The sequence below is a fragment of the Eumetopias jubatus genome, unplaced genomic scaffold (assembly GCF_037043125.1).
Source record: "Eumetopias jubatus isolate StellerSeaLion01/CBP00866 unplaced genomic scaffold, mEumJub1_p1.0 scaffold_13, whole genome shotgun sequence".
NCBI lineage: Eukaryota > Metazoa > Chordata > Mammalia > Carnivora > Otariidae > Eumetopias > Eumetopias jubatus.
Genome location: NW_028274819.1, coordinates 236,228 through 261,109, shown reverse-complemented (window position 1 = coordinate 261,109; position 24,882 = coordinate 236,228). Strand labels below are relative to the sequence as shown.

General features: G+C 55.5%; 1 protein-coding gene across 6 annotated transcripts in view; it reads right to left on the bottom strand.

The window, feature by feature from the left end:
- The window catches only part of PHRF1 (PHD and ring finger domains 1), a 29,920-nt gene extending 5,131 nt beyond the window's left edge, over positions 1 to 24,789 (bottom strand). The window contains exons 1-14 of one of the 6 annotated variants that reach the window (XM_028094311.2): positions 24,696 to 24,789; positions 24,250 to 24,361; positions 20,608 to 20,723; positions 20,080 to 20,181; positions 15,107 to 15,330; positions 12,494 to 12,577; positions 11,063 to 11,181; positions 7,470 to 7,567; positions 7,089 to 7,264; positions 6,259 to 6,388; positions 2,651 to 2,778; positions 1,400 to 1,581; positions 950 to 1,069; positions 274 to 428 (exon numbers count right to left, since the gene is read on the bottom strand). In XM_028094311.2, coding sequence (XP_027950112.1) covers positions 274 to 428; positions 950 to 1,069; positions 1,400 to 1,581; positions 2,651 to 2,778; positions 6,259 to 6,388; positions 7,089 to 7,264; positions 7,470 to 7,567; positions 11,063 to 11,181; positions 12,494 to 12,577; positions 15,107 to 15,330; positions 20,080 to 20,181; positions 20,608 to 20,701 — 1,612 coding nt within the window. In that variant the 5' untranslated portion in view covers positions 20,702 to 20,723; positions 24,250 to 24,361; positions 24,696 to 24,789. The remainder of the gene's footprint in view (positions 1 to 273; positions 429 to 949; positions 1,070 to 1,399; positions 1,582 to 2,650; positions 2,779 to 6,258; positions 6,389 to 7,088; positions 7,265 to 7,469; positions 7,568 to 11,062; positions 11,182 to 12,493; positions 12,578 to 15,106; positions 15,331 to 20,079; positions 20,182 to 20,607; positions 20,724 to 24,249; positions 24,362 to 24,695) is intronic. The other 5 variants (XM_088017879.1, XM_088017878.1, XM_088017880.1 and 2 more) reach the window with 5 other exon arrangements.
- Between the last annotated feature and the right edge of the window lie 93 nt (positions 24,790 to 24,882).

Below are 24,882 nucleotides of genomic sequence, written 5' to 3'. Positions count from 1 at the left end.
ACGGAGGGTCTGTGGACTGGCCCAGAAACCCCATCATCACATAAACTATCAGCCTGTCAACTCTGCTCAGAAAGTCATGTAGAATTAACAGAGATGAATGAGAAAACTGTGCCCCTTTACATCCATTTTGAGCAGAGAATGCATTTTAGATCCTCTGCTTGCTCAGAAACAAGGAGAACCAGTGGGTCACATGACCCCTCAATTTCCCAGAATGTCAAGGCCAGGAGGGCGTCCCCGTGGACATTGCTGGGCCTCGTTCAGCGGCCGCCTCACCTGCCCTCTTGGCACTGAGGGAGCCATCCCGGTGGATGATGATGTCCGCGCCGTTCATCATCAGGAGGCTCTGGCCCGACAGGATGCTCCCCACCAGGTCTGGGACGGGGGCCTCGTCCACTTCTGGTTCAGGCGCTGTAGTAGGAACGCTCCTCCTGCAGGTACAGACCCACTGCTGCCTCCCCATGCCCAAGTCCCTTGAGCCAGGCAGGTGCCCCCCAGCCCCCTGGTACCCCCACCCCCAGGTCAACTGCCATATGCAGAAAAGGCCACCTGCCAGGCCCCTGCATGCGGAGGGAATAAGACCCACCCAGCAGCTCTGACAAAAGAAAACCAGGCTGTTTGAGGTGAAATCATCTGATGCTTCCGACCCCAAATGCCACCAACAGGCAGCCTGTTTACTGGTTTCACTGGGTTATCTGAGGGGTGAAACAGAAGCAAATAATCCAGCCAGGGGGCAGCAGCTCTGTGGCAGAGGTAGCCTCAAGCACCTGTGGCTACTCGTCCCCAGCTCGCGCCCAGGCAGACTGTGGCCTGCCACTCCATGCTCCTGCCCTTGACTGCAGCACTTCCTCCTGGGGCAGGCAGAGCGCAAGGCCAATCTGGAGCCCTGCTGGCCCCCAGAGGCCTGTAGCCACCCCCATCCCCCCGGACCACGCTCCCTGCCAGCACACACCTGGAGAGCCCCATGGCCACGGGCCTGGCCACAGGCCGGTGAGAACGCAGTGCTGACTGCGACAGAACCCTCCTCTTGGCACTCAAAGGGGAAGCAGGGTTTGCAGACTGCTCTTCACTGCTGGAGAGAGCACACAGGCCAAAGGAATGGTGACCCCACACTGGAGGCCCAGGGAGACCCCCAGCCCCTCCTTATTAACTGCACACGTGGCCCCACGGAGTGGCTTCATGTTGGCAACTGCCCAAGCCTCTGAGTGGGCACAGGGCAGGTGGGGCAGATGTGCAAACTAGACCTTCCTCCACGTGAGCAGATGAGGTTGTATAGAGTTCTTTCTACACACACCACCTACATGAATCTGAAAAGGAGTCAGGACTCCTCACCCTCACTGTGCAAATGCAAAATCCGAGGCCACTGCCCACGAAGAAAGGAGGGAATTCCCCTTGCAGTTACCTGTCAAAGGGGTCCAGCTCATAGGGGTCTCCAAAGAGAGACAGAGAGGCCACTCCGATGTCCGCACGCATCAGCCCCAGAGAGGGGTCTGCTGGCTTGTGCACAGACGGGATGCAGGCTCCGCGGGCCGGACCCCGGAGGCCCAGGGTCCGTGCGATCCGGGAGCGGGCTGTGGCTTCATTCTGAACCAAAGTCACAAAAGGAAAGGAATGACGAGCAAGCCAGGAGCTAAAAGCTCCAAAAACACCACACCGTAGGCTGAGGAAATGCTACACCGGAGCCAAAGGGCCTCCTGTGTATTAACGGTAATGCTCTAGAGGTTTTGCTTCAACAGAATTAACGAACACGTCCCAACATCTCCACCTACGCACCACAAAACCAACTGCAGGACCTTGGCACACCTACCACTGCAGGTGGTGCTTGATTCTGAACACAAAATCACAAGCAGCAGAGATCACCCAGGTGATGAGTGACCTGACACTGAGGAGGAGTGCAGAGGGGACCCGCAGCCCCACACGGGCAGGCGTGCCGCCGGCGCCCGTGTGGTCATCCCTCCAGGAATTCCGCCTCAATGAACCAGCAGAGCGGCGGCTCCCGTACTCCATGTAAAACGGAGGCGTTAGGTTTCCAAAGGCGTACACGCCATGCATTTACACTGGTCAGGCAACGGCAATAACCTTGAGTATAAATTCACACAAAGATGCAGCAAACACCTGAACAATGGCCACAACTGAACTCTTTGTGTTTCACACATTAATGTGCTTTCAATTTCCAGCCAGAAGCTGCCATGAGGACAGTACTGCAGAGCAGGGACACATGACACGGGCTGCACACATACGGGGTCCCGCTCTGAAAGCCTGGTGGCGACAGAGCTGGAGGACGAGACCACGCCGGCTGAAAGCTCAGCCGCACACCCCAGCCAGAATCCCTCTCTCCATTCCGCCACCCAGCTAACAATCTGCTTGCCTCCCGGACAAGCTGGTGGCTACAGCCCTGCTGCCTCCACACCCTCTGGCCTGCCCACCCCTGGGGTGCCAAGAGTCATACACAACCCCTCAGGATGCCCGGCTCCGAAGGGTCTTGGAATATCTCTTGTCCCAGCCCCATCTTCAATGTGTGCTGCAGAAATGTTCATTTTTATCAGAGGACCTCTAAGTAAATACAGAAAAAGGAGGCTTTTCTGTGCATCCCACCACCTAGCTGCACAAGGGAACTGACCGGCGCAGTGGGAACACTACCCTCCAAGGCTACCTTTGACTTTTTCCCTTTTCTCTTCTTCACACGACCCTGGCGTTTCTTAGACCTCGTCCCGGAGCTCCTGCTCTTCAGAGATGACCTGGACTGTGTTTTCCTTCTTCCCGACACTTTCTTCCGTCTTCCTACAAAAAGCACATTGACAGTCTATGCTTTCCTGTGGGCCCTGAGGCCCCCCACCCATCCCCTGGGCGTCCCCACCTCAAGGATGTGCCATACACAGCCAGGACCTGGCATATAGACAGCACGTGCACTGTATTGGGGTTTTCTAATGGAGAAATAAGCCATAATTTAAAAAACAGCGCTTCCCCATGGAGGAGCAAGAGAGGGAAGGCAAGGCGGTGCAGAGCAATTTGCAAATTTGACTTTTATAACCAATAAATATTTCACATCATTATATAACGAAACGAAAAGCCAACCAACCCTGACGATCCAGAGTAAAAGGAAACAAATGGCCCCAGGTGTGTGCCCACGTGGTCGAACCACAGAGAACTCTCCCAACGGACTGGAAGACAGAGGACCTACCACGCATCTCTAGGAACATGTCCTAAAGATCAAACTGCACAAACACCGGGGTTCAGCCATGGTCACCTCAGGGACACTACCATGGGCTCAAGGGCGACTCTCACTCCATGACGCTCCAGCACCCCCGGGAAACCGACAGGGGCTTCAGCCTGGAAGGAGCGGATTCCATGGAGATGGAGCAATCGTGGAATGCCATTAACACATCACACATGTCTAAATCCATGAGTCCCTAACGCTGCTGACAACCCTAACTGAGCTCTGCGCAAGGACGCTACCAGCAACTTGGTGCTTCCGAGAAACAAACCGAGGCCTGAATCTTCGTTGGCCAAAACCCCCGCAGGACTGGGAAGCAGCCGGCGCAGGAGGAAAGCCTCTTTTTGCCTTCCTCAGTGAGATCACGGGGCCGAGCAAGGAGCACAAGCAGGGAGACCAGCAGGCCCTGCCTGCTCCCAACACCAGGCAACTTGCAAACACAAATCCAAACAGACAAAAGTCCCAGGTGAAGCCGAGTGACCTTGTGGCTCCAAGCACGCGGGCTGCCAGGCTGGGAGGGGCGCACACGGCGACCTGGCTCCCTCCACCATCCAGAGCTCAAGGAGACGCTCACCTGATACAGCCATCAGCGCAACATGGATCTTGTTTGGCTCTGGATTCAAATGAACTAGGTTTTAAAATTCTATCACATTTATGACACAATTAGAACCTTCAACACTGACAGACTACTTCATGGTGTTAAGGAATTACCATTCACCTTCTCGGGTGTCACACAGATACTGCACTTCAGCTGAAAGAAAAAGACTGTGTCTTTCTGAAACACGTTACGAAATACCTCCAAGTAAAATGATGATGACGTGAAGGATGTGCTTCAAAATAATATGGGAGGGAGCAGGTGAAGGGGTAGAAGTGATGCTGAGGCCGGGCGACAGGATGGCTGAGTGGGGGTTCACTATTCGTTTCTCTCTATGCCTCCAAAGGTTTGAGAGAAGTCTATAAAAATAAAAAATTCACTAGCAAAGCCAAAACAAAACAAAACAAAACAACAAAACAAAAAAGAACCCCAAACTAAAAAATTACCATGCAAAATGAAGCAAACAAGGCATAACCAAAGACAGAAGAACTATTCTCAGCTGCCCGAGCACAGGTAACAGGGGTGCGGCCTGCCCTTAGTGGGGTACGCGCTGGGGACACAAGGAAAACCTTCCAGTCCCGCCTCGAACCACAGCGCTGGCAAGACCTGAAACTGTTATTCTGAGGCTGTTCTCTGTGGGATGGAAACGGGGTGAGCACTGACACGAGCTAGCACTGAAATGTGGGATTTCTGACACGAGAAACGAGAGACGCGGATGGGAGATGCGTAAAATCTTATAACCTTCATAAGTTGAGTCAAGAATCGGCGTGACCTTTGGATGGATTTCCCGGCTCTGTCCACTAGAAAGGGAAGGCCCACCCTCAGCAGAGAACATGCACAGAGCACGGGCCCACGTTGGGGAGGCACCTGAATGCAGGCTGCCCACTCCCGCACCTCCACAGCAACAGAGCTGAATAGCACCGGGTCTCGGCCCAATGGTGGGGAACACAGGGCACGGCAGGGATGTCGCAGAGACCCCACGGTCACGGCGAGGACAAACACCGGCCATCCCCAGGGCTGGGGAGGACGCGCGGCACTCGGCTCTCATGCTGCTGATGGGGCTACAGAGAGCCATATAACCTTTTTTTTTTTTTTTTAAGATTTTTATTTATTTATTTAATTGACAGAGAGAGAGAGAGAGAGATAGCGTGAGAGGGAACACAAGCAGTGGGAGTGGGAGAGGGAGAAGCAGGCCTCTGGCTGAGCAGGGAGCCTGATGCGGGGCTCGATCCCAGGACCCTGGGATCATGACCTGAGCCGAAGGCAGTTGCTTAACCAACTGAGCCACCCAGGCGCCCCGAGAGCCACATAACCTTAACTACACCTTTACCCGGTGAGCCCACGGTCTGGTCTTCTCCTTCCTCAAGGGAAACCAAACACCTGCCTATGATACACTGGTACAAGGACGTTTGGAACATTCGCAACATCTCTGTCTGCAACAACCCTAAACCCAACACAAGCCAAGTGACCCCCCGGAGGAAACCGCATCAACAAACTGCGATATGTCCGTGTAATATCCATATTCCTCGACAATAAATGGAAATTAATCACTGACACACACAACTACCCAGATTCCAAAATCACCATGCTGAGTGACACACCAGCACACATCCAGGATCTCATGAACGTGTCGTTATGGGAAGTCTGAAAACAGGCAAAACTAACATCTAGTGCGAAGAAGCCAGGGCTGCCTGGTGGGGGCTGGGGGCATTGGCGGGGAAGGGCAGGGCTAGGTGGGGCGGGAGTCCTCGCTGTCAAACCTGGATCAATAAAGTTGACGCTCCAAGAGCTCAGATCATGACCCACTGAATAAGCCACGGTGCCTTAAACAGATGACTGCGGGGGGGAGCGGTAGGGGGAGAGCTCTCCACCAGAGCCCACACCCACTGAAGAACGGAGCTCGAGCCCAACCCTGGAAGCCATCCCCATGCTCAGGGCCGGAGGATGATGCAAGGGAGGAACTAGACACGTGCTGCCCCAAGGCTTCTCCCCGGGAGGGACCTACTGACACCAGGCAAGGACGGGACTTACTAGGACCAAATCACCAGAACCACTGTGGCAAAGGACAAGAAACCAGTGAAGCAATCATTTCAACAGCTCCCAGAGAAAAGCCCAGAACCAGGTCTTCCTGGTGTACTGCTGCATTAGGGGCAGAAAGGCAGTTCGGCCACCCAGTCCTGCAGTGCTTCCTAACCAAGGTCGGGGCGGCCACATTGCCCAGATGTGCGTGCAGGTCTGCAGCGGGTGTTCAGAAGGACAGAGCGGACCAAACCCGCCTGGCCTGGAGGAGCTTCTGTGCGGGATGTCTGTGATCTGAAAAAGCCAGCTTGCAGAACCTGACGTGGCTCTGGGGGTGAAGCTCCCGGGGTGGGGAGGGGGGTGAGCACGTGGCCTGCTACTTCCAGGGACACACGCATGTGGCCACCAGCCGAGCCACCACACCTGGGCTTACCTGCTCTCCTCCTGCGCTTGGCAGGGGCTCGGGGCGCCACGGGGTGCTGGTACACAGCTGTGCTCAGACCAGCAGCAACGGCCTCAATGGTCTCGTCCAGCAGAGAAGACATGAGATACCGTGGGACATGCTACATGGCAAGGAGGGTGCTGTCAGCGGGGCAATTGCCCTCGGGCTTCTCACACATCTCCCTGTGCCCCACGGAGGACTCTGGGCAGGACCCCAGTGGGGGTGGCACCACCTGGGAGCCCTGGAGGAGCCCCATGCCAGCCCCCACCAAGGAAACCACAGAAGCTGGATGCCCTCGGCCTGTCAATAACAGGCCTAGCTGGTGTCCCCTTCTTGCTTCTGACAGACAAATGGCTGAGAGCTTCCTGCGGGCACTACAGGGCCTGGGAGGGCCTCCCGAGACGCAAGTTCAGGGTGAGAATGAAGGATGAGGGCGAGGCAGGTAGTGAGGAGCAAACGGCACAGCCAGGGCTGATTCAGTGAACTGTGCTAGTGCACAGCAGCAGGGTCACCCAGCAAACGGGGGGCGCTGCACAGGCTGGGGACCAGGGAGAAAGGACACGGGGCACGAGGTAGCCACAGGAGAAGTGAGGAAGGACTGCGGGCATCTGTGATGGGGCCGGCCCCCACAAGGACCTCTGACTCCCTGTCCGTCAGCTTGCCACTTTGCCTAGGTGAGCTGCCAGACCGCAAAGAAGAGCCACCACTGCCCCTCCCAGGGCTGCTGACAGCCAGTGTTGCCACAGGGTGGGCAGCACCCAGAGAGGCTCAAGCGGGAGCGGCTCTGCAGGACTGGCAGCCACAGCGGCGCACGCACCCACCTGGATCCTCCTGGCGGTGGAGATCCGATTCCGGTTCACGGTTGCTCGGACTCTCTCGCTCTGCCGTGTCCTGGCAATGGCGCGGGTCCTCCCTGAGTGGGGCCGAAGCCGGCTGGTGGTGGGCACCACATCAGCCAAGAGCAGGGAGACCTCCTCCTCGCTCACAGGCCCTGCAACTGGGAAGAAAGAAAATCCTGGACTGATGTGTACCTGCCACGCCCTCAGCCTGGCAGGGGGCATCTCCTGGGGCCTGGGCTGCCCTGAACCCACAGACCCCACGGATCGCCATACAGCTGCACTGACAGAAAGCCCTACAAGTTCTCCCAGAAGACAAGAAGCACCCCTGAGCGCTCCCGGCCTGGGAGGGAGGCAGTGCCTTACCAGCGGCGGGAGCAGCTCCAGGTGCCGCACATTCTGGACAGAACCACTCATCCACCGGCACCTCCCCAAGAGGAGGATCCAGACATTCCATGTGGTATCTGCAGGAGCAAGAGGGAGGCAGACAAGGGCTCTAGCATCACTGTTACAACCGAGTGAGCCACCAAATGTCATCCGAACGTGTCCCAAGACTGGAGCACACCCTGCTCTAGACAACTGTGTCCCCCCAGTCCCTATGTTGGAGCCCTAATACCCAAAGTGACTGCGTTTGGAGATGGGGGGGGGGGGTCTCTGGGGTGGGGGAGGGGTGAGGTTAACCGAGGTCATGAGGGTGGGGCCCTGACCCATGGACTGGGGTCCTTAGGAGAGGGAGGGACCCAGTGCTCCCTCTCACCAGAAGAGGAAAGGCCATGAGCACACAGGCAGGCACTGCTGACAGCCTCAGCCTTAAACATCTCACCAGACCTGACCCTGGAGACGTGGCACAGGCTGGCCTGCTAAGAGGTCCACGTGCATCAGACGGAGACACTAGGCTCCTAATGTTTCTGCAGTACCCCCCCACCCCCGGGCATGCTGGGTAACTCTGTCCTCCAAAGGGGGCCCAATGGTCCCTGAAACCCTCCACAAGAGGCGTACTGTGTGGACTGGCTCAGGTGGCCACGTGACCCAGGGGAGCTCCATCCTGTGGGGGACATGTGGCTGACCGTGGGAGGTGTCTCGCACCTGCCTGCACCTGGAGGCCTATCTCTGGTTGGTTATGAGACCTCAGATTGTCCTTCCCCCACCCCACTGTCACTTGGCAGCCCCAAGAGTTTCCAATGTTGGCACCTCACACTTCATAATCCAGTCTGAGGAGCTGATAGAGAAAGAAAGGTTTTGTTTGCTGAGAGTAGACAGAAATGTGCCCTAAACATGGTCTTCCAGTTGCTTTGATCCAGTCTTCAAGGAGAGCAGTCTGGGAAGAGTAACTTCACTGCTGGCATGGGCTGCCCGAGCCAGCCTTCACCAAGCTTCATGCCAAGACCCCAGATAGCCCTGAGCCAGACAAAAACCCATGTGGACACCCCGCTAAATCCCTGGACCTGAGCCCAGATTCAGTGCAGCTTAACGACCACACACTGTTCACAGCGCTGAAATGTGAGCATCTGGTGAGCCAGGACAGGTGGAAACCCTCGCCCCATGAACCCCTCACTGGAATGCAACCCAGCAAGCCCAGGCCAGCATCAAGTCCTGGGGAGCACCCCAACACCCCAAGTAGATCCCAGCCTCAGAAGATCCTTCCCTGCACGGTCTCAGGAATAGAAGCAATGATTCTGTAGCTTCTCACAAAGGACTGCAATCCAACATGGTTCACTCGATGTTGTCCTCAGGCCAAGTTCCAGGGCCTCGCGCAGAGGCCGCTGGTGTGTGTGACAGGTGTGGGGCCTGGCCAGCCTGGTCCAGCACAGTCACTCCACGGGGAAGACTGGTTGTGGACTCACACGGAGGGAGAGTCAGAGTGGCCGCCAGGATGGGGGCACAGCTCCTGAGCCGAGGACACCGCTCTGTCCGGCAGCTGCAGCCACGCAGAACTGACCTCCTGCCCGTATAGAAGCTGCAGCGACAGAACGCAGTGACGTCCTCCACGGCTTCCCCAGTGACTCAATACCTTCACGTTAAAATGCAAGTTTCAGGAAATCAGATAATCTGTATCTTACTTCCTGTAACAGCCAAAGGACGTTACACACATTCGTGTATCTACAGCCTTGCGATTCCATTTCCAAAAGAGCGATGGAGTAATTTCAGACTTGATTGTTAAGATGAAAGACAGTGACGAGAAGATTCAGCAGATGCCAGATACTAATAGTGTAAGGGTGCATGGTGGTTTATAGACCACTATTATTTATCGGTCTTAATGTCTTAGACTCATCAGGATTTTTACATCCCTTAGTTGCTTTGTTATCTGCTCAAGAATTCAAGCACATAAAATCCCTAAAAGTCACTGTTTAGTTACAAGGATTAAGAACAGACCCTGGCGTAAAGAACTGAGCACCATGGGCCCAATTCAAAAGCTGCAGGAAAACAACGACGAGGCCTTGCGAGTGAACATTCCAACAGCCTCACCTGGGCTCACCAGCCACCTTGGGGACCACCAGAAGGCACCCAAGTCTGGCATCCGGCTGGGGGGCCCTGGGCTGCAGAGCTGAGGCCAGTGACAAGGACCAGCCCTCCCACACGGCAGTCCTTCCCACCTCCAACGGCCTCTCCTGCAGCGCCCAGCTGTTCCAGGCCCAGCCAGAGTGGCCATACACACGGAGGAAGGACTGGTTTTGTATGTGAGCTGAGCTCTGGGTGCTGAGCCGACCACTTGGCCCCGGAGCCCCAGGAGACCGTATTTTTCAGTTTCCTGCTTGCACTCAGTCAAGTCAGTAAACTAGGCACAGGGATGGCAAGAGCAGGGACTGTCCTCGAGGGCTTGCAGGACACCCAAGGCACCCCCTTCTCCTGTCCTCCAGACTCATAGCAACCAATGAGCAGGGGGCAGTCAGACATGGAAACTCCCGGGGCCCCCAGCTGGAGCAGCCTGTTAGTGGAGCATTCACATGGCACGCATGCAGGCAGCCACTCGTGAGAAGGGAGACCAGACAGTGTGTGAGTCAAGAGGGTGGCGCCAGAGAGGGAGAGCCCTGGGAGGTGCCCTAGGAAGATAAATGCACAGCATGTGGCATTTGTCTGGGGAGCAAGCATGTGACCAACCAAGTTCCACGCAGGAGGCCCTGGATAGGGAGGCCCTGGGCAGGGGTCAAAGCCTGGGCCAGTCTGCAACAGAAACAAACTTGAACGCTTCCAGGGCCAGCTCTGTGCCACCAGGGCTCGATACTTCTTGCCTCCTGCTGTCAGCCCAACCCTCAAAAGGGCTACGTGTTGCCCCAGAGAAAGTTCCAGACCTGCCAGCCTCATGGGATTCTCTCATTACCACCCGTGCCCTGAGAGGCTGCCACCACCCTCTCACCACAAGCTTAGAGCAGAAAAATTCTTTAAGACATCCAGCGGCAGCCCCCTCAGGGGTCCCTGAGAAGAGGAACCATGATGGAAGGCCGGGGAATGGCTCCCAGGAGCCAGGGCCTGCTGGACACAGGGATCACCTGACCTCCTAGAAGGCGGGGTCCCGCACATGTCCTTTATCTGGGCCCCTGGACCTGCTGGCTGGCCCCACAGCCCCCACTTCTCGTGTTTCCTTTGGCTTTTCTCTGTCTCGATGCATCATGTGCATCTCTGTAAGTGGCCTCAAGAACATTTGGAGGGGAACAGGTAGAGGGTGTAACAGGCGAGGAATAAAAGAGCACGGGAGGCCTGCTGGCTACCAACCAGTGGCCTGCGGCTCAGGTGTTCGGAACACAGGGTGACTGGCCTCAGTGACCACAGCAGCGAACAACTGTGGGTGGAAAGCACAGAACAGCAACCCTGCGGACTTCCCTCTAACAGGTTCATTTAAAACCCCAGTCTCAGAGGCTGGGCTCAGCAGTTCCGAGGGACTTCCCACTTGTCAGGGACTCGGGACAGCAGAAGCGGCTCATCTGCTTCCGAAACTGCCTCGAGAAGGGCTCCAGGCTCACCCAGCATCACAGCCATCACAGAGGAGCAGACGGTCCTCCCGGTCACTCCTGCCGCACACCTCACAAAAGGTTGGGTCTTCCTCCTCACCCTCTCCGGCTCTGGCGTTCTCCACTGGAATCTGAAAGCAGAAAAGCCCTACTGGTCACACGGCAGGAGCCCGAACCGCGGAGCCAACAACTGTGCCGGCGCGGAGCACACCAAGCAGCTCCTCCCACGGGAAGGCCCCAGAACAGAGTGAACCGGCAGGACAAGCCCGGACCCCGGCGCTGGGAACGTGAGGAGGGAGCAGGACAAAAGCAGCAGGCCTTTCTTGAGAACTGTCGTTCCACTCAGCAAAGACAGGGAGTCTCAGAGGCCTCGTGCACCGGGACAGTCACAGCTGCGCAGGGGGCGGGCCCTCCATGCAGGCTCAGGGGCGTGGTTCCCTATGCCGCCGTTACCCAGGCCTGGTGTGCAAGCTCTGTGGACACACTCCCCTCAAACGGTTGCCACCTCCGTCCCCCGCCCGTCTCCCCACGCCGTGGGGCACAGCCTTGCTCCTCTCCTCCGTCTGTGTCAGCACCCGCTCAACCTTTTCTCCAGAGCCAGGTGGGAGACTCAGGGTCCTCCCCAGCCTCTTGCACCGTGGGTCACTCTCCCATCTTCTCCAGCTGAGCTCGCTTGTGTGCCACTTGGACCTCTCTACGCACGTCCACACACTGCCCTGGCGGATACTCCAGGTAAACGAAGGCTGCCTACATGACATGGGGACCACTTCCAGGAAAGGACAGCAGAGCTTCTGGGACAGGGGACAGGGGCCTGAACTGGCAAAACCACAGCTGCTGCCTGCAGCACAAACCTGAGCCTTCAGGGCCCAAGTCCCCGTGCACCTATGGCTCTGTGACCCTTGTAAAGAAACCAGCAGGTCTACAGCTACAAAACCCATGTCTAAGGCGTGCCTGCGAGTCTCTGGGATGCCCCTCCTCAACAACAGAGGACTCGTACAGGCCCTTCGAGCCTCTACAAAGCAGACAAGCACCTAAGAGCAGAGGAGAACTTCTTAGCCCTCCTTGTGCGTGACCCCTGCCCAGCACCATCGGGGGTGTGGTCTCCCCCTTGGCTGTTGTGGTAGAGGAGAGAAGCTGTGAGATGTAGAAGAGGCACGTGGGAGTGGGGAGAAGGAAGTCTGAGAAACTGCCACCATCCGCTCCCCCCCCCACCTGCCCTCCCACCCAGAACTCGTAGACGGGGCAGCACCTCCATCGACCGGCTTCACCCCTTCCTGCTGCAGATGACACTGTAGTGGATTTCTAAAAAGCACTTAACCAATATTTACTCACTTCAGGAAAACAAATCAATTTCTGAAAGCGCATTCTCCCATTAGACAGGGACCAATGCAGCAAGGCACTGGCGGGGAAGAGGGGCTTCTCGACGACAGCATCTACACTTACCTTCTTCAGGATTTTACCACCAAACCGGGCTCGGATACAAATACACTTAAATATAGTTCGATCGACCGGACAGGAATTGGCATTCTGTAGGAAATAAAAATTGTATCAGGATCCCGTGGGGTCGTTTTCACCATTAATACCATACTCAGGGGCGCCTGGGTGGCTCAGCTGGTTGAGCGACTGCCTTCGGCTCAGGTCATGGTCCTGGAGTCCCGGGATCGAGTCCCGCATCGGGCTCCCTGCTCGGCGGGGGGTGTGCTTCTCCCTCTGACCCTCCTCCCTCTCGTGCTCTCTCTCATTCTCTCTCTCAGATAAATAAAATTTACAAAAAAAAAAAAAATCTTAAAAAAAAAAATACCACACTCAATTCCTTCAGAAGTCAAAAATTCATTGTATGCTGATCGACTCTTTACTGAACACACCCTCCAATATGAGAGGTACGGGGGCTCCCATCCTCCCCGGTCTTTGGTCTGACCTTCCGGCACCTGCGGTGGTGTCTCATGGCGGAACCACACGCCCAACTGCTCCCAGGCAGCGTTAAGAGCCCTTCTCTGTCCTGACAGGTGCCCTGCACTTTCTTCAGAAGGCTCCAGAGAGCTGCTTACCAGCGCCCCATCTTCGGTCTAGGCGGCGCTGTGCATGCATTTCGAGCTGGACCCTCTTTCTCTCCATTTCTCACACTCACCCTCGCTTACAAAGAGCGCCACTCTCCCTCGTGCGAAGCCTGCCTTTAGGTCCCCACCACGCTCCTGGGGCCTGGTCTCCGTTCCTGGAGCAATCCCGGTGGAGTCACAATAGTTTTAGAAATCTTAATATCCAGTAGGTGACCTCTCCCTTTCTCCAAAGGACTGGCAATTCTTGGTATTTTCTTTCCCTCCTCTATGAATTTCCCAGAACCTCTAGGGCTCTGGATGCTCCAGTCAGAATGGGGAGGAACTGGTGTCACCACAGCCATCTCTGAGCACCTCCCCTCCAGAGAGTGCTCTTTCTTCATTCAGTCCCAACTGTTTTAGAAAAGCTCTTTAAAGGTCTCACGTCTTTTTATGACTTACTTCTGAGTGTAACTTTTTTTTTTAAAGATTTTATTTATTTACTTGACAGAGAGAGAGACACAGCGAGAGCAGGAACACAAGCAGGGGGAGTGGGAGAGGGAGAAGCAGGCTTCCCTCTGAGGAGGGAGCCCGATGTGGGGCTTGATCGCAGGACCCTGCGATCATGACCTGAGCCGAAGGCAGACGCCTAACGACTGAGCCACCCAGGCACCCATTTGTGAGTATAACTTTTCATCTTTGTTAATCCTGTGCCCAGCAATCTTGCTGAGCTTCGCATTCCGACAGTTCATTTGTATAACATCTTTGTTGACAAACTTATAGTTTGCAAAGAATACCTTTCCCTACGTGACACTTCTACCTTTATTTTCTCCTTCCCCTAATCCAGTATGATACCGGCTAGAAGACAAGCAACCAGCACCTTGTCATGTTCCTCAAACTTACAAGGCTTTGCTTCCTCCAAAAATCTAAACCTTAATCTAACCTGTGCCACGGATCCAACGCCACGGAACAGAAGCAGGTAGTGGCAGGGGCAGGGAAGCCCTCAAAGGACACACAGTGAGGCAGCAGATGTGCAGCCGTGAGGGTGGCATCAGGGCGGCCGAGGTCCAAACAAACTCCCGAGCTCTCTGGGAAAGCGGGGAGCAGGGCTGGGGCTCTGGGGTTACTGTTAACCTCGCTGGGGGAGGTGGTGGCATGGTCTGCTACCTCCACACAGCGTCCACGCTGGTGAAGTTCCAGGTTGGGCAGAGGAGAGCAGACTTAAGGTTCCTGAAGACGGTGACGGGCCGGGGTGGGGGGGCGGTGGCACACATCATTCCTCCGGTCCTCTTCTACGTCTTTGAAATTTTTCATGGTAAGAAATTTTAAAAAGTAGGAAGGGGGTTACTGCTTCTCAAGTTCACCATGAGAGGCGCCTGGGTGGCTTAGTCAGTGAGGCATCTGCCTTCAGCTCATGATCTCAGGGTCCTGGGATCGAGTCCCACATCGGGCTCCCTGCTCCGCGGGGAGTCTGCTTCTCCCTCTCCTCCCCACTCGTGCTCTCTCTGTATCTTTCTCAAATGAATAAATAAAACCTTTAAAAAAAATTAAATAAAGTTCATCATGAAATATACTGTGTATTTCTGATAAATTCTCTTCATCTGCTTTAAGGCTGGCCCCCTTTACTGCTGGTCATCGCAACTCAGTGCCGAGCTCAATCTCATGCTCTGCATCTGAGATGGACCACAGCATACCGGGCTGCCTCTGCCAGCCACAGACGGCCCCTAGGTCATTCAAGATTTCTGCAGACAGGTCCCCAAGGGACACTGACCCAGAAATAACCCTCTTTATCCCACGCTCCATGAGCACATCACCCCACAGTGAGCTTTACTGGCCACCCCAAGAGCCACGAGCACACCAACCAAAGCAAAGAGCAAGCCAGGACCCAATCCTATGGCCCCAATTTCTACTGTAGAACAAAAAGCACCACCCAGTAAGAGGATGGCAACCGACAGGGTCCCTTGTAAATGGAGAGAGGTCATCCCGATGGAAAGAAGAACCCAAGAGAAGCTGCCTCCCTCACCTTGGACCATTCGACGATACAATCCAGGCAGAAATAATGGGCACAGTTCTCTGGTGTCCCCACAGCCTGGTCTCTGAAAGTATTGAGACAAATCGGGCAGCTCTCGGAATCATCATCAGAATTAAATGCGCCACTGGCTTCCCACTTCCCCTGAGCATCCACCACGGCCCCGGATGCCTCTGCGCCCACTTCTCTTCCTCTTCCTCCTTCAGAGTCTTCGGAACCTTGAAAAAGAAGAAAAGTAACTTTGTGAGTTGGAGCACTGGAAGCAAGCAGGCTACAGCTGCGCTCAGGAAGGCGTTTCCAAATCCCACACTTAGGGAGACAGACACCTTTCCTGCACCCTGCCTGTTGTGCCCATCCCCGGGCACCTCACCTGAAACAGCTTCCAAGCTAAGAGGATGGGACCCCGGCTGAGCGGCTATCCCAGCTCCGCAAGCCCCTACAGCCCCTGCTTGGTGCAGAACCAGAACCTTCACCATCAGGGCAGCTCCCAGCTCCGCAAGCCCCTGCCTTGGTGCAGAACCAGAACCTTCACCATCAGGGCAGCTCCCAGCTCCGCAAGCCCCTGCCTTGGTGCAGAACCAGAACCTTCACCATCAGGGCAGCTCCCAGCTCCGCAAGCCCCTACAGCCCCTGCCTTGGTGCAGAACCAGAACCTTCACCATCAGGGCAGCTCCCAGCTCCGCAAGCCCCTGCCTTGGTGCAGAACCAGAACCTTCACCATCAGGGCAGCTCCCAGCTCCACAAGCCCCTGCCTTGCTGCAGAACCAGAACCTTCACCATCAGGGCAGCTCCCAGCTCCGCAAGCCCCTGCCTTGGTGCAGAACCAGAACCTTCACCATCAGGGCAGCTCCCAGCTCCGCAAGCCCCTACAGCCCCTGCCTTGGTGCAGAACCAGAACCTTCACCATCAGGGCAGCTCCCAGCTCCGCAAGCCCCTGCCTTGGTGCAGAACCAGAACCTTCACCATCAGGGCAGCTCCCAGCTCCACAAGCCCCTGCCTTGGTGCAGAACCAGAACCTTCACCATCAGGGCAGCTCCCAGCTCCGCAAGCCCCTGCCTTGGTGCAGAACCAGAACCTTCACCATCAGGGCAGCTCCCAGCTCCGCAAGCTCCTACCTTGGTGCAGAACCAGAACCTTCACCATTAGGGCAGCTCCCAGCTCCGCAAGCCCCTACCTTGGTGCAGAACCAGAACCTTCACCATCAGGGCAGCTCCCAGGGGCTCGCCCCCATCTGACAACTGCCCCTGCTCAGCACAGTGGCCTCCAGAGGGTGGCACACCCCCCAAAACCCTCCTCAAAACATGGTGTTAACAAACCATCTGCCTCCAAGTGAGACTTTCCTTACAGGTCTGTTTTTCTTTCTTGGGGGATGTAGGGACCATAGATTTCTAACTATAATAGTTCTGATCAATTTCTGAGAGGTTCTGGGGCTGGGGCCTGAGCTGCAGAAAAGGAGACGCTTTCAGCTCAACATAGCAGTCGACGTATACATTCAGTCTTCTCTCCCTCCCAAATGCCATTAGAGGCTCAAGTTCACTTGCACCAGAGATGTGGCAGGCAGGGTCCTCACACAGTCCCAGGACACCACCCCATCCAGTCCCTTCCAGGGTGGACAGAACCAGTGCCTCACCTACGAACCTGCTGCTGCTGCTGCATGGCCAAGGGAAGTACTCCCTGTTGGCTCAACCTAATCAGGTGCATCCTTTAAAAGCTGTTTTCCCCGGATGGTTGCAGAGAAAGAAGTCAAAGCAATGTGCGCCTCCAGGCGTGGAAGCAAGTGAGCAGCTGATGTGAACTGCCGATCAACGGGGGGCAGCCTCTAGGAGCTGAGGACAGTCCCCGGCCGACAGCCAGCCAGAAGTCAGGATTTCAGCCCTACTCCCTCAAGGCTCTGAATTCTGCCAACAAGCAGTGCCCTTGGAGGAGGACCCTGAGCCTCAGATGTGCACCGTGGCCCCATGACCCCTGATGTGAGTGAGTGAGACCTGAGCAAAGGACCAGCAACCCACATCTGGACTGCTGACCCTGGAAACACTGAGATTACAAGCACACTGTTCTGACCTGCTGGGTCTGTGACAGTTCGTTACACAGCAAGAAGAAAAACCTAATGAAATTGGCATGCAAAAATTTTGGAAAAGGGCAGGTGAGAAGCTGCATGAGAAAGGGCTTTTCTCAGCTTTCCCGCTTTGCTAAGACCCAAGTAAGCAGAAGTAGGTTGAGGCCAGGTGATCAGATTCTTCTTACGGAATTCCGAAAGGCAAAAGAATTGGCCATCTGAGGGCCACGAGACCCTTGTGCAGCACCTGGGCACACAGAGTGATGCCTCTGAAGTCTGAGGAAGGCAGCTATGCTCACCACTATACCACCAACGCTGCCTCTGAAGTCTGAGGGATGGTGACCGGCAATGATGGGAGCGGTAAAGACTTGTGCAAGTACACGAGGCCCTGAGCCATCTACCTCTGCTCACCCCTTCTCAGGGGCTGCCGGCCATGGTCCCGACTCAGTAAGGGATCACAGTGAAGAAGGTGCAGAAGGTGCAGCCGAGCGCGCCAGCCTGGCCTGGCAGCAGGCCTGAAAACCCCAGGGTAGACGAGTGCACGGTCCCCAAGAGGAGCACGGCTCATGCTGCAGCCGAGATGGGGGTGCCCTGGGGCTGCACTGAGCAGGCCACTGTGACTCCCTGCAGAGCAGTGTGTGCTTGGCCTGGGGAGCTGGGGGTGAGGCCACAGATCAGAGGCCTAAGTTCTCGGTTTCCGTGGTAAGACTTAAGCAGATAATGTATTTTTTTAAAGATATATTTTTTAAAGATTTTATTTGTCAGAAAAAGAACACAAGCAGGGGGAGCAGCAGACTCCCCGCTGAGCAGGGAGCCCGATGTGGGGCTTGATCCCAGGACCCTGAGATCATGACCTGAGCCGAAGGCAGACGCTTAACCAAGCCACCCAGGTGTCCCAATAATATGTATTTTTAAAGATTTATTTATTTGAGAGAGACCGCATGCACGTGTGTGCAAGCAGAAGGAGGGGCAGAGGGAGGGAGAGGAAGAGAGAGAGAGAGAGAGAGAAAAAATCTCAGACTCCCCGCTAAATGTGGAGCCTGACATGGGGCTCAATCTCAAGACCCTGAGATCATGACCTGAGCCAAAATCAAGAGTCAGACACTCAACGGACTTGAGCCACCCAAGTGCCCCTTAAGAAGATAACACTTTAAGTTGTAAACTCAACAAACCACAATCAATTTTCAAGGATAAATACTAGGGCAAGAAAAGCAACAAGTAGAAAGCTGCTCTGGGAAGGGCCAGGTCTGCAGGGATACAGGAAATGCCCTTTCAGAAGACCCCCTTCTCTAGTTCTGACTACACTTCCCACCTGCTGAGGAGAGTCAGCCACCTTTTATGTTTCAAAGGTTGGTGCTGAAGAGACAAAGGTTATTCAGTGAAGCTGACAGGCCAGCCGACCAGGGCCTCAGCACCCTCCCTTCCTGTACCACCTCCCCACCTGCAGGCCCTGCGCCTGCGTCGCCCTCCCTCCTGGACACTCTGTGCCGCATGTCCCTTTATAGCAGCACTCTGTGCTTCACATCACGGCTCAGATGGGCCTCTCTGGAAGCTTCTCCTCACCACCCCAGGTCCACAGAACCCCTCTTCTGGAGAGGCCCCTGCACACCCGCTCTTGCCATGTTACTACCGCCATCATAACTGCTTCTTTATGCCACTGTCTTTGCTGCTAAGTGGTGAGCTCAGGAACAGCAGGAACCCCAGCTTCTGCACTCCCTCCAGGCTCCACCTAGACTCTCTGGCACCCAGCAGGCCCTCAAACCTTTGCTTGAGGGATGAACCAACGTCTTCTGCAGGCAAGCCCAAGGCCCCATCTCAACAGTGGCGGACAAGCAGAACTATACCCATGACCTGCAAACTCAGCACAGAATTTCATTTCCCTTTGTACAGGGTTCAAAATCTGTGGACGAGTATGTCATCAATACACATAGAGTTGCAAACTCGAGTCTGCTCATGCTATTGTAGTCCTGTTCCTTCATGAACACTGTTACCTTTCTGTAACATTCTAACACTGGTAACCACAAGAGCCTGAGAGACTGTGATGCACAGGCCATGGTATATTCTTTAGGACCATACCTCTCCTGACTTGAGGACTATGCCAGGAGGAAAGCAGCTGTGAGTCAAACTTCCAAAGTCCAGCAGCCTATCAGCAGAGGGCCAAGTGTGCCCTCCCTCTGTGGAAGGTGACTGCAGCTGGAATCCAACAGGATGGCCCAGCCTGGGGACCTTGGAGGCCATGCAGCAGCCAGGGCAGCTATAGAAGGGACAGGGAAGGAGGTGCCGTGCGCCCAACCAGAGTCCCTTACAGCAACACTCCCTGCGCAGAAGTTCAAGGGCACAGATGTCAACCAGCATAAATGTGTTGGGAATTCCTTAATAAAGTCACTTCCTGCACTTGCCAGTTCTCTCCGGGGCTCTGGTCAGAAGAATGAGAGGAAGCCATGAAGGGCTCCACCAACCCTGCCTGTTCAGAGTCCCGGCCAGGTGACCTCGGGCCACAGCAAACCGTGGCTCATGCTAAACCTGCCCTGTACTTGGGGTGGGTGGGTATGCGCACGCGTGTGTGCACGCACGTGAGAAGTACGAGTCACCAAGAGCCCTCTACTCACTATGCCAGAAAATCCACTCTGCCGTGCTCACCCTGGTTAGACCCCAGGTCATGCTGCTCCACATTCTTAAACCTTTTACTCTTTAATGAAGTTGTGCTGTCAAACTGGACTCTGAAACAAAGGAAAGCCACTGCCCCAATGGAAGGTGCAGCATGGTGGCAGGGGAGCCTCTCCCCAAGTCCTCACAGCCCTCAGCTGGCCACTGTGCTTGAGGCATCAACTCCACCGACGTTTTATAAACAGCGGTCCCTGTCGCGGCGAGAGCAAAGAGCAGGAGGCCACTCAAGCAGCGGCATTCTCACCGGACTGGTCCTCGAGGTCCCCGTCCTCGCCGTCGGTGCCGGAGCTGCGTTCGCTGCCCAGGTCGTCCTCAGAGCCCCCACTGGTACCGTCGCTGCTTTCTTCTGAAGCAAAAGAGGTGGAGACACAGGCCCCGAGAAAGGGTCACAACCAAGGCAGCCAAGAGCAAGGGCCGCCTCACAGGGGCACAGACGTGCTCAGAAGCACCTGCCGAAGGGACTATAAGCGGCTGCCCAGATGGGGACAGAGAAGTCGGGCCGGGGGGGACAGAAGTAGGGAAAGCATATCCTTTCACTCTAGGTACACCTGTACTACTCAGCTGAACGGTAAGATAAATGCACGTACTGCTTGTACAATTAAAAGCAAAGAATAACTTTTTAAAAAAGATGAAAAGCTGAATATTGACACACGCAGAAAACTGTCAAAAGGGGACTCGGCACATGAGGTGGCCCTGCTGCCTCTGAGAGGTGCAAGCCGCAAACACCTGCCCCCCCCCACCTCTGGGTGGAAGGGGTAGGAGGCTGGCTCACCAGCACTGCTGGCCAGGGCAGTCGGGCTGAGTCGTGGGTGTCCATCTGGCCCTGGGCTTCGGTCCACAAGCTCGTCCAGGCTGTCGTCATCCATCACTGGACATTGGTAACCAGCTCTGAAATAAACCAGAGTCAAAAAATTCTCAACTGTCCCAGGATGCAATGCTCCCCTCCCGAAAGCGCAGGAGTCACTCTCCACACAGCACGACCTGGTGACGTGTCCATCTGCAGGACAGGGAGGCCAAGCCACAAGACAGAACACAAACAAAGCAACTCGAACCGCAAAGCTGTGCATACGTAGGAGAAAAGACTGATTCCCATCTACAGAGCGACATTCAAAGTCAAATCTCAATTTATAATTAACCTAATTTAGCTTCATTCTGGCGATGTTTCGTTCAATCAGGCACCCACAACACCTTGACACTCCCGAGGAATCCTGACACTAAGCACGAATGAAATGGCTTATCACAAGCTGGGGCAAAGCGGGGATTTCAATGTAGAGGGGCAGGAGGTGTCAGAGGAGCCTAGATGACTAACAGGACCCTCTCCCTGCACTCTCCTGCCATGTCACTCAGCCAACGTTGGCCAGCCTGCCCTCCACCCACCAGATCACCACTGGGAGGCCACGTGTTAGCTGAGGCTGCCCTGCCCTCGCCCCAAATGCACCCACAGGAAGCAGAGGTCGGGCTCACCTCTCAACCACCACCTGCTCTTGGGCTCCTGATTTCCAGGTGGGGACACCCGTCCTGCCTATTCTGTTGTGCAAGGACAACACAGACCTAGACAGGTGACCTCACAAATGGAGCAAAACACAATCTACCTCCTTTGCCAGACCTCCAACTTTGGACCCCAAATAAGGGTTCCTTTCTCAACAATGCTACTCACTTCATTTCCCAGGCGACTCTCAGAGAAAACACTTCTCACAGACAGTCCTTCCATAACTCACCAAGACAGGGTAAGTAAAGAACACACTCGCTGGGGTACAGTGTGCTTCGGGCCAAGTCCACTCTCCAAGGTCAGAAGAAAGGGGTCATCACACAAAAGACCAGAAGGCAGGGCGCCTGGGTGGCTCAGTTATTGAGCATCTGCCTTCGGCTCAGGTCATGATCCCAGGGTCCTAGGATCGGGCCCCGCATCAGGCTCCCTGCTCTCCTGGAAGCCTGCTTCTAACCCTCTCCCACTCCCCCTGCTTGCGTTCCTGCTCTCGCTATGTCTCTCTCTGTCAAATAAATAAATAAAAATCTTAAAAAAAAAAAAAAAAAAGACCAGAAGGCATAGGGGCAAAGCAAGAACCGGGGAAGGAGGGTTTGACCCGGTAAGGCTCTCTTCGTGGATCCCACACGCAGGCTTCTTCCCCCATGGGCCGTGTGCCACCACCAAGAGCTTCACATGGCAATCAGAGGGGCCACCACCACCTTTGTACAGATGCTCCCAGAGAATAATCTCCTGGTGGGGCTAAGGCCAGATTCAGATTTTGGAGTGCCTAACTTCCTTTACAAAGCCCCAGATTCTAGGATGATGTCTCCTAAATAGTGAGGATATATGAATTTGATGAAACTATCAACTGCCTCATATTGTTTCTACCTGGAAAGAGTATACTAAGAGGAGGTTTTGTAGAATTATTCACCTCCTAAAGCTACCACCTTTCTTCTATTTAGAGTTCTAAGGTTAAGAAAATGAGCCATGGTCCCACTCAACTAAGGATCTGCACCCTCACTGCTTGGTGACTCAGCAACACAGTAGGGACCCAGGTGTCCTGCAATTCCTAGCCTGACTCCTGCTGGAGGCATACAGACCTCAGGACGTGACAGGGCCACAGCCCTTCCAGGAGAATGACACCTCTCCTGTGGGGTCAGGGAAGAGGACCTAGAACTCTCTGGCCATTGTCATCACTGTTCCCACAACTGGACTTCACAAAGTCATCTTACCTACCCTGCCCCTAAAGAGTGCAGCACATTTCCTGCCCTATAGGAAGGTAAATAAATTTTTTCAAGTTGGCCCCTGAAAAACATGGGTTTGAACTGCACAGGTCCACTTGCACGTGCAAATTTTTTGAATACAGTACTATAAATGTGTTTTCCTTCCTTATGATTTTATCTTTCCTTTTGGCTTACTTTATTAGAAGAAGCACGTGTTCATCAACTGTTGATGTTATCGGTAAGGCTTCCACTCAACAGTACACTCCCAGCAATAAAATCTTTGAGGAGTCAAAAGTTATACACGGATTATCCTATCCACTGCACAGGGGTCAGCGCCTCTAATCCCCATGTTGTTCAAGGGTCGACTGTACTCATAAACCTACCAGGAAACACTTCAGACACGAGAAAACGTAACCCCAAGGCCACCCAAGAGACGACAGAGCACAGCTGAGGGCAGTTTCTAGGTGCAAATTCTCACCTTGATGATGTGTTACACAGCACAAGGTCAAAAGTCAGAACAAACCGCCCCTGGCTTCGCCCCTGGTGCAGTAAGACCCAGGTCCACCCGGCAGGGCCTATCTCCGAGGGCTGTCGGAAGAGGTCAACAAGGCCATGAATGGGTTTGGCACACAGGGGCTTGCCAGGAATGGCGTTGAACTCCCTGCGCCTGTGGGGTTAAGTCCCACCACAGCCGGTGAGGGCAGCAGGAGAGTGTCAACTATGAGGCTAAACATCGTCCGTTCCGACATCATCACACGACAGTTAACTGCTGGCAAAGAACCCAGATAGCCTCTGAAAGTACTTTCCAGAGCAAACACCTGTGCAAATACTGAGGAAGAGGCCACCACTAGAGACCCTTAGCAACCCTTTCCCTGTCAGGAACGCTGCAGTCAGAACTCTGTGTTAACTCTGCTGGCCCTACCAGCAGCCCTCAACATGCCTGGCCACACTCACCATCCCTACTTCTGCTGGTATGTTCCAGACCACAGGCAACGGTGGTGGTGTTCTGTGGCTCTCCTGCTCTACCTCTAGATTTAGGGAGCTGAGAGGAAATAATTTCTCTTTCTTCAAATGCAAGGACCCAAAGCACCTATGATTCCAACCGCTACTAAGGAAGCCAAAGAACTTCTGGTGGTAACTGGCACCTGTGCCAGGCCCTGAGCAAGCATGCCAGGTCCAGCATTCCATACCCGGCCAGGACTGTCATTCTTTACCCCACGTCTGCCATGAAGGAGACCTGAAAACTGTAAACTGCAATGGAAGTGAAAAAGTAGGGCCAATAAGGTCTCTGCAGGGCTGACGTGGACACCAAGAGTCTATACCGGGGGGCTGCGGAGAGGCCCAAAGCCAGGCTCGCCCCGTGGGGGCCTTGCCACTGGCCTGGTGCACAGAACACACCGGAAGGTGCCAGCCACTGTTATTCTGACTCAACATTCTTGTAAAGACAAACCCTCCCCGCGGTCCTGGGAGGCCTCACCTTAGCCTCACGTTCTAACCACAAGACCCCTGGTTAGAATGAGGCTCCCAGGCAGATTACCGCATGCTCCCGTAGAGACAACAGCAGTATATAATCTCCTAAATTGACGAAGCGTAACACGAGCACTGCGAAAAACAACGCGGAGCAAGAGTCTGAGGCTCTGCGCTCAGCAGCGTGCGCCCCTGGCGAGTCGCGCGGCCTCTCCCTCCCCCGATGTGTTCACGCGCAGAACAGGAAGGGCAGTACCTACTCCAGGGGCTTGTTGTAAAGACTACGTGAGCTAATAGGAAGCCATCCCGTGAACCGCTCGGGCTGCCGAAGCGTAGACGAAGCCGCTGGCTGCAGTGACCACCAGGAACTGGAAACGAGTTGGCACAGGGTCAGACTTCGCTCGCGCCGGGGAGGGAAACAGCGCGGGCCGGAGGGGGGCGATTCCACAGGACAAGGCGGGTGGGCCCCCCGCCGCCGGGGACGGGCGGCGGCCACCGCAGAAACCCGCCTGCGGCCCGAGGGGCCTCCCGGCCCGGGCCCTCCGCGCCGCCCGCCCGCGCTCCCCGCCGCCCGCCCGGGGCCAGCGCGACGCAGGCCTCGCCCCGAGGGGCAGGCCGCAGACAAAGCGCGCGGCGCTCGCGGACGGCCCTCGCGCCGGGGCGCGGTCGGGACCCGGGGGCCGCCGCGGGCCCCGCACGTACCCGAGAACCTTGCGTCCCTCCCGCCGCTCCCGGGCGCTCGCCGCGCCGCCCCAGCGCCAGCCTCAACTAGGCCGCCGCCGCCGCCGCCGCCGCTGCCGCCGCCGCCGCCGCGCGCTCCCCGACCCGGAAGTGCACGGAGCCGGCTTCCGGGGCCCTCCCGCGTCGCCCCGCCCGTTGGCGGGAACCA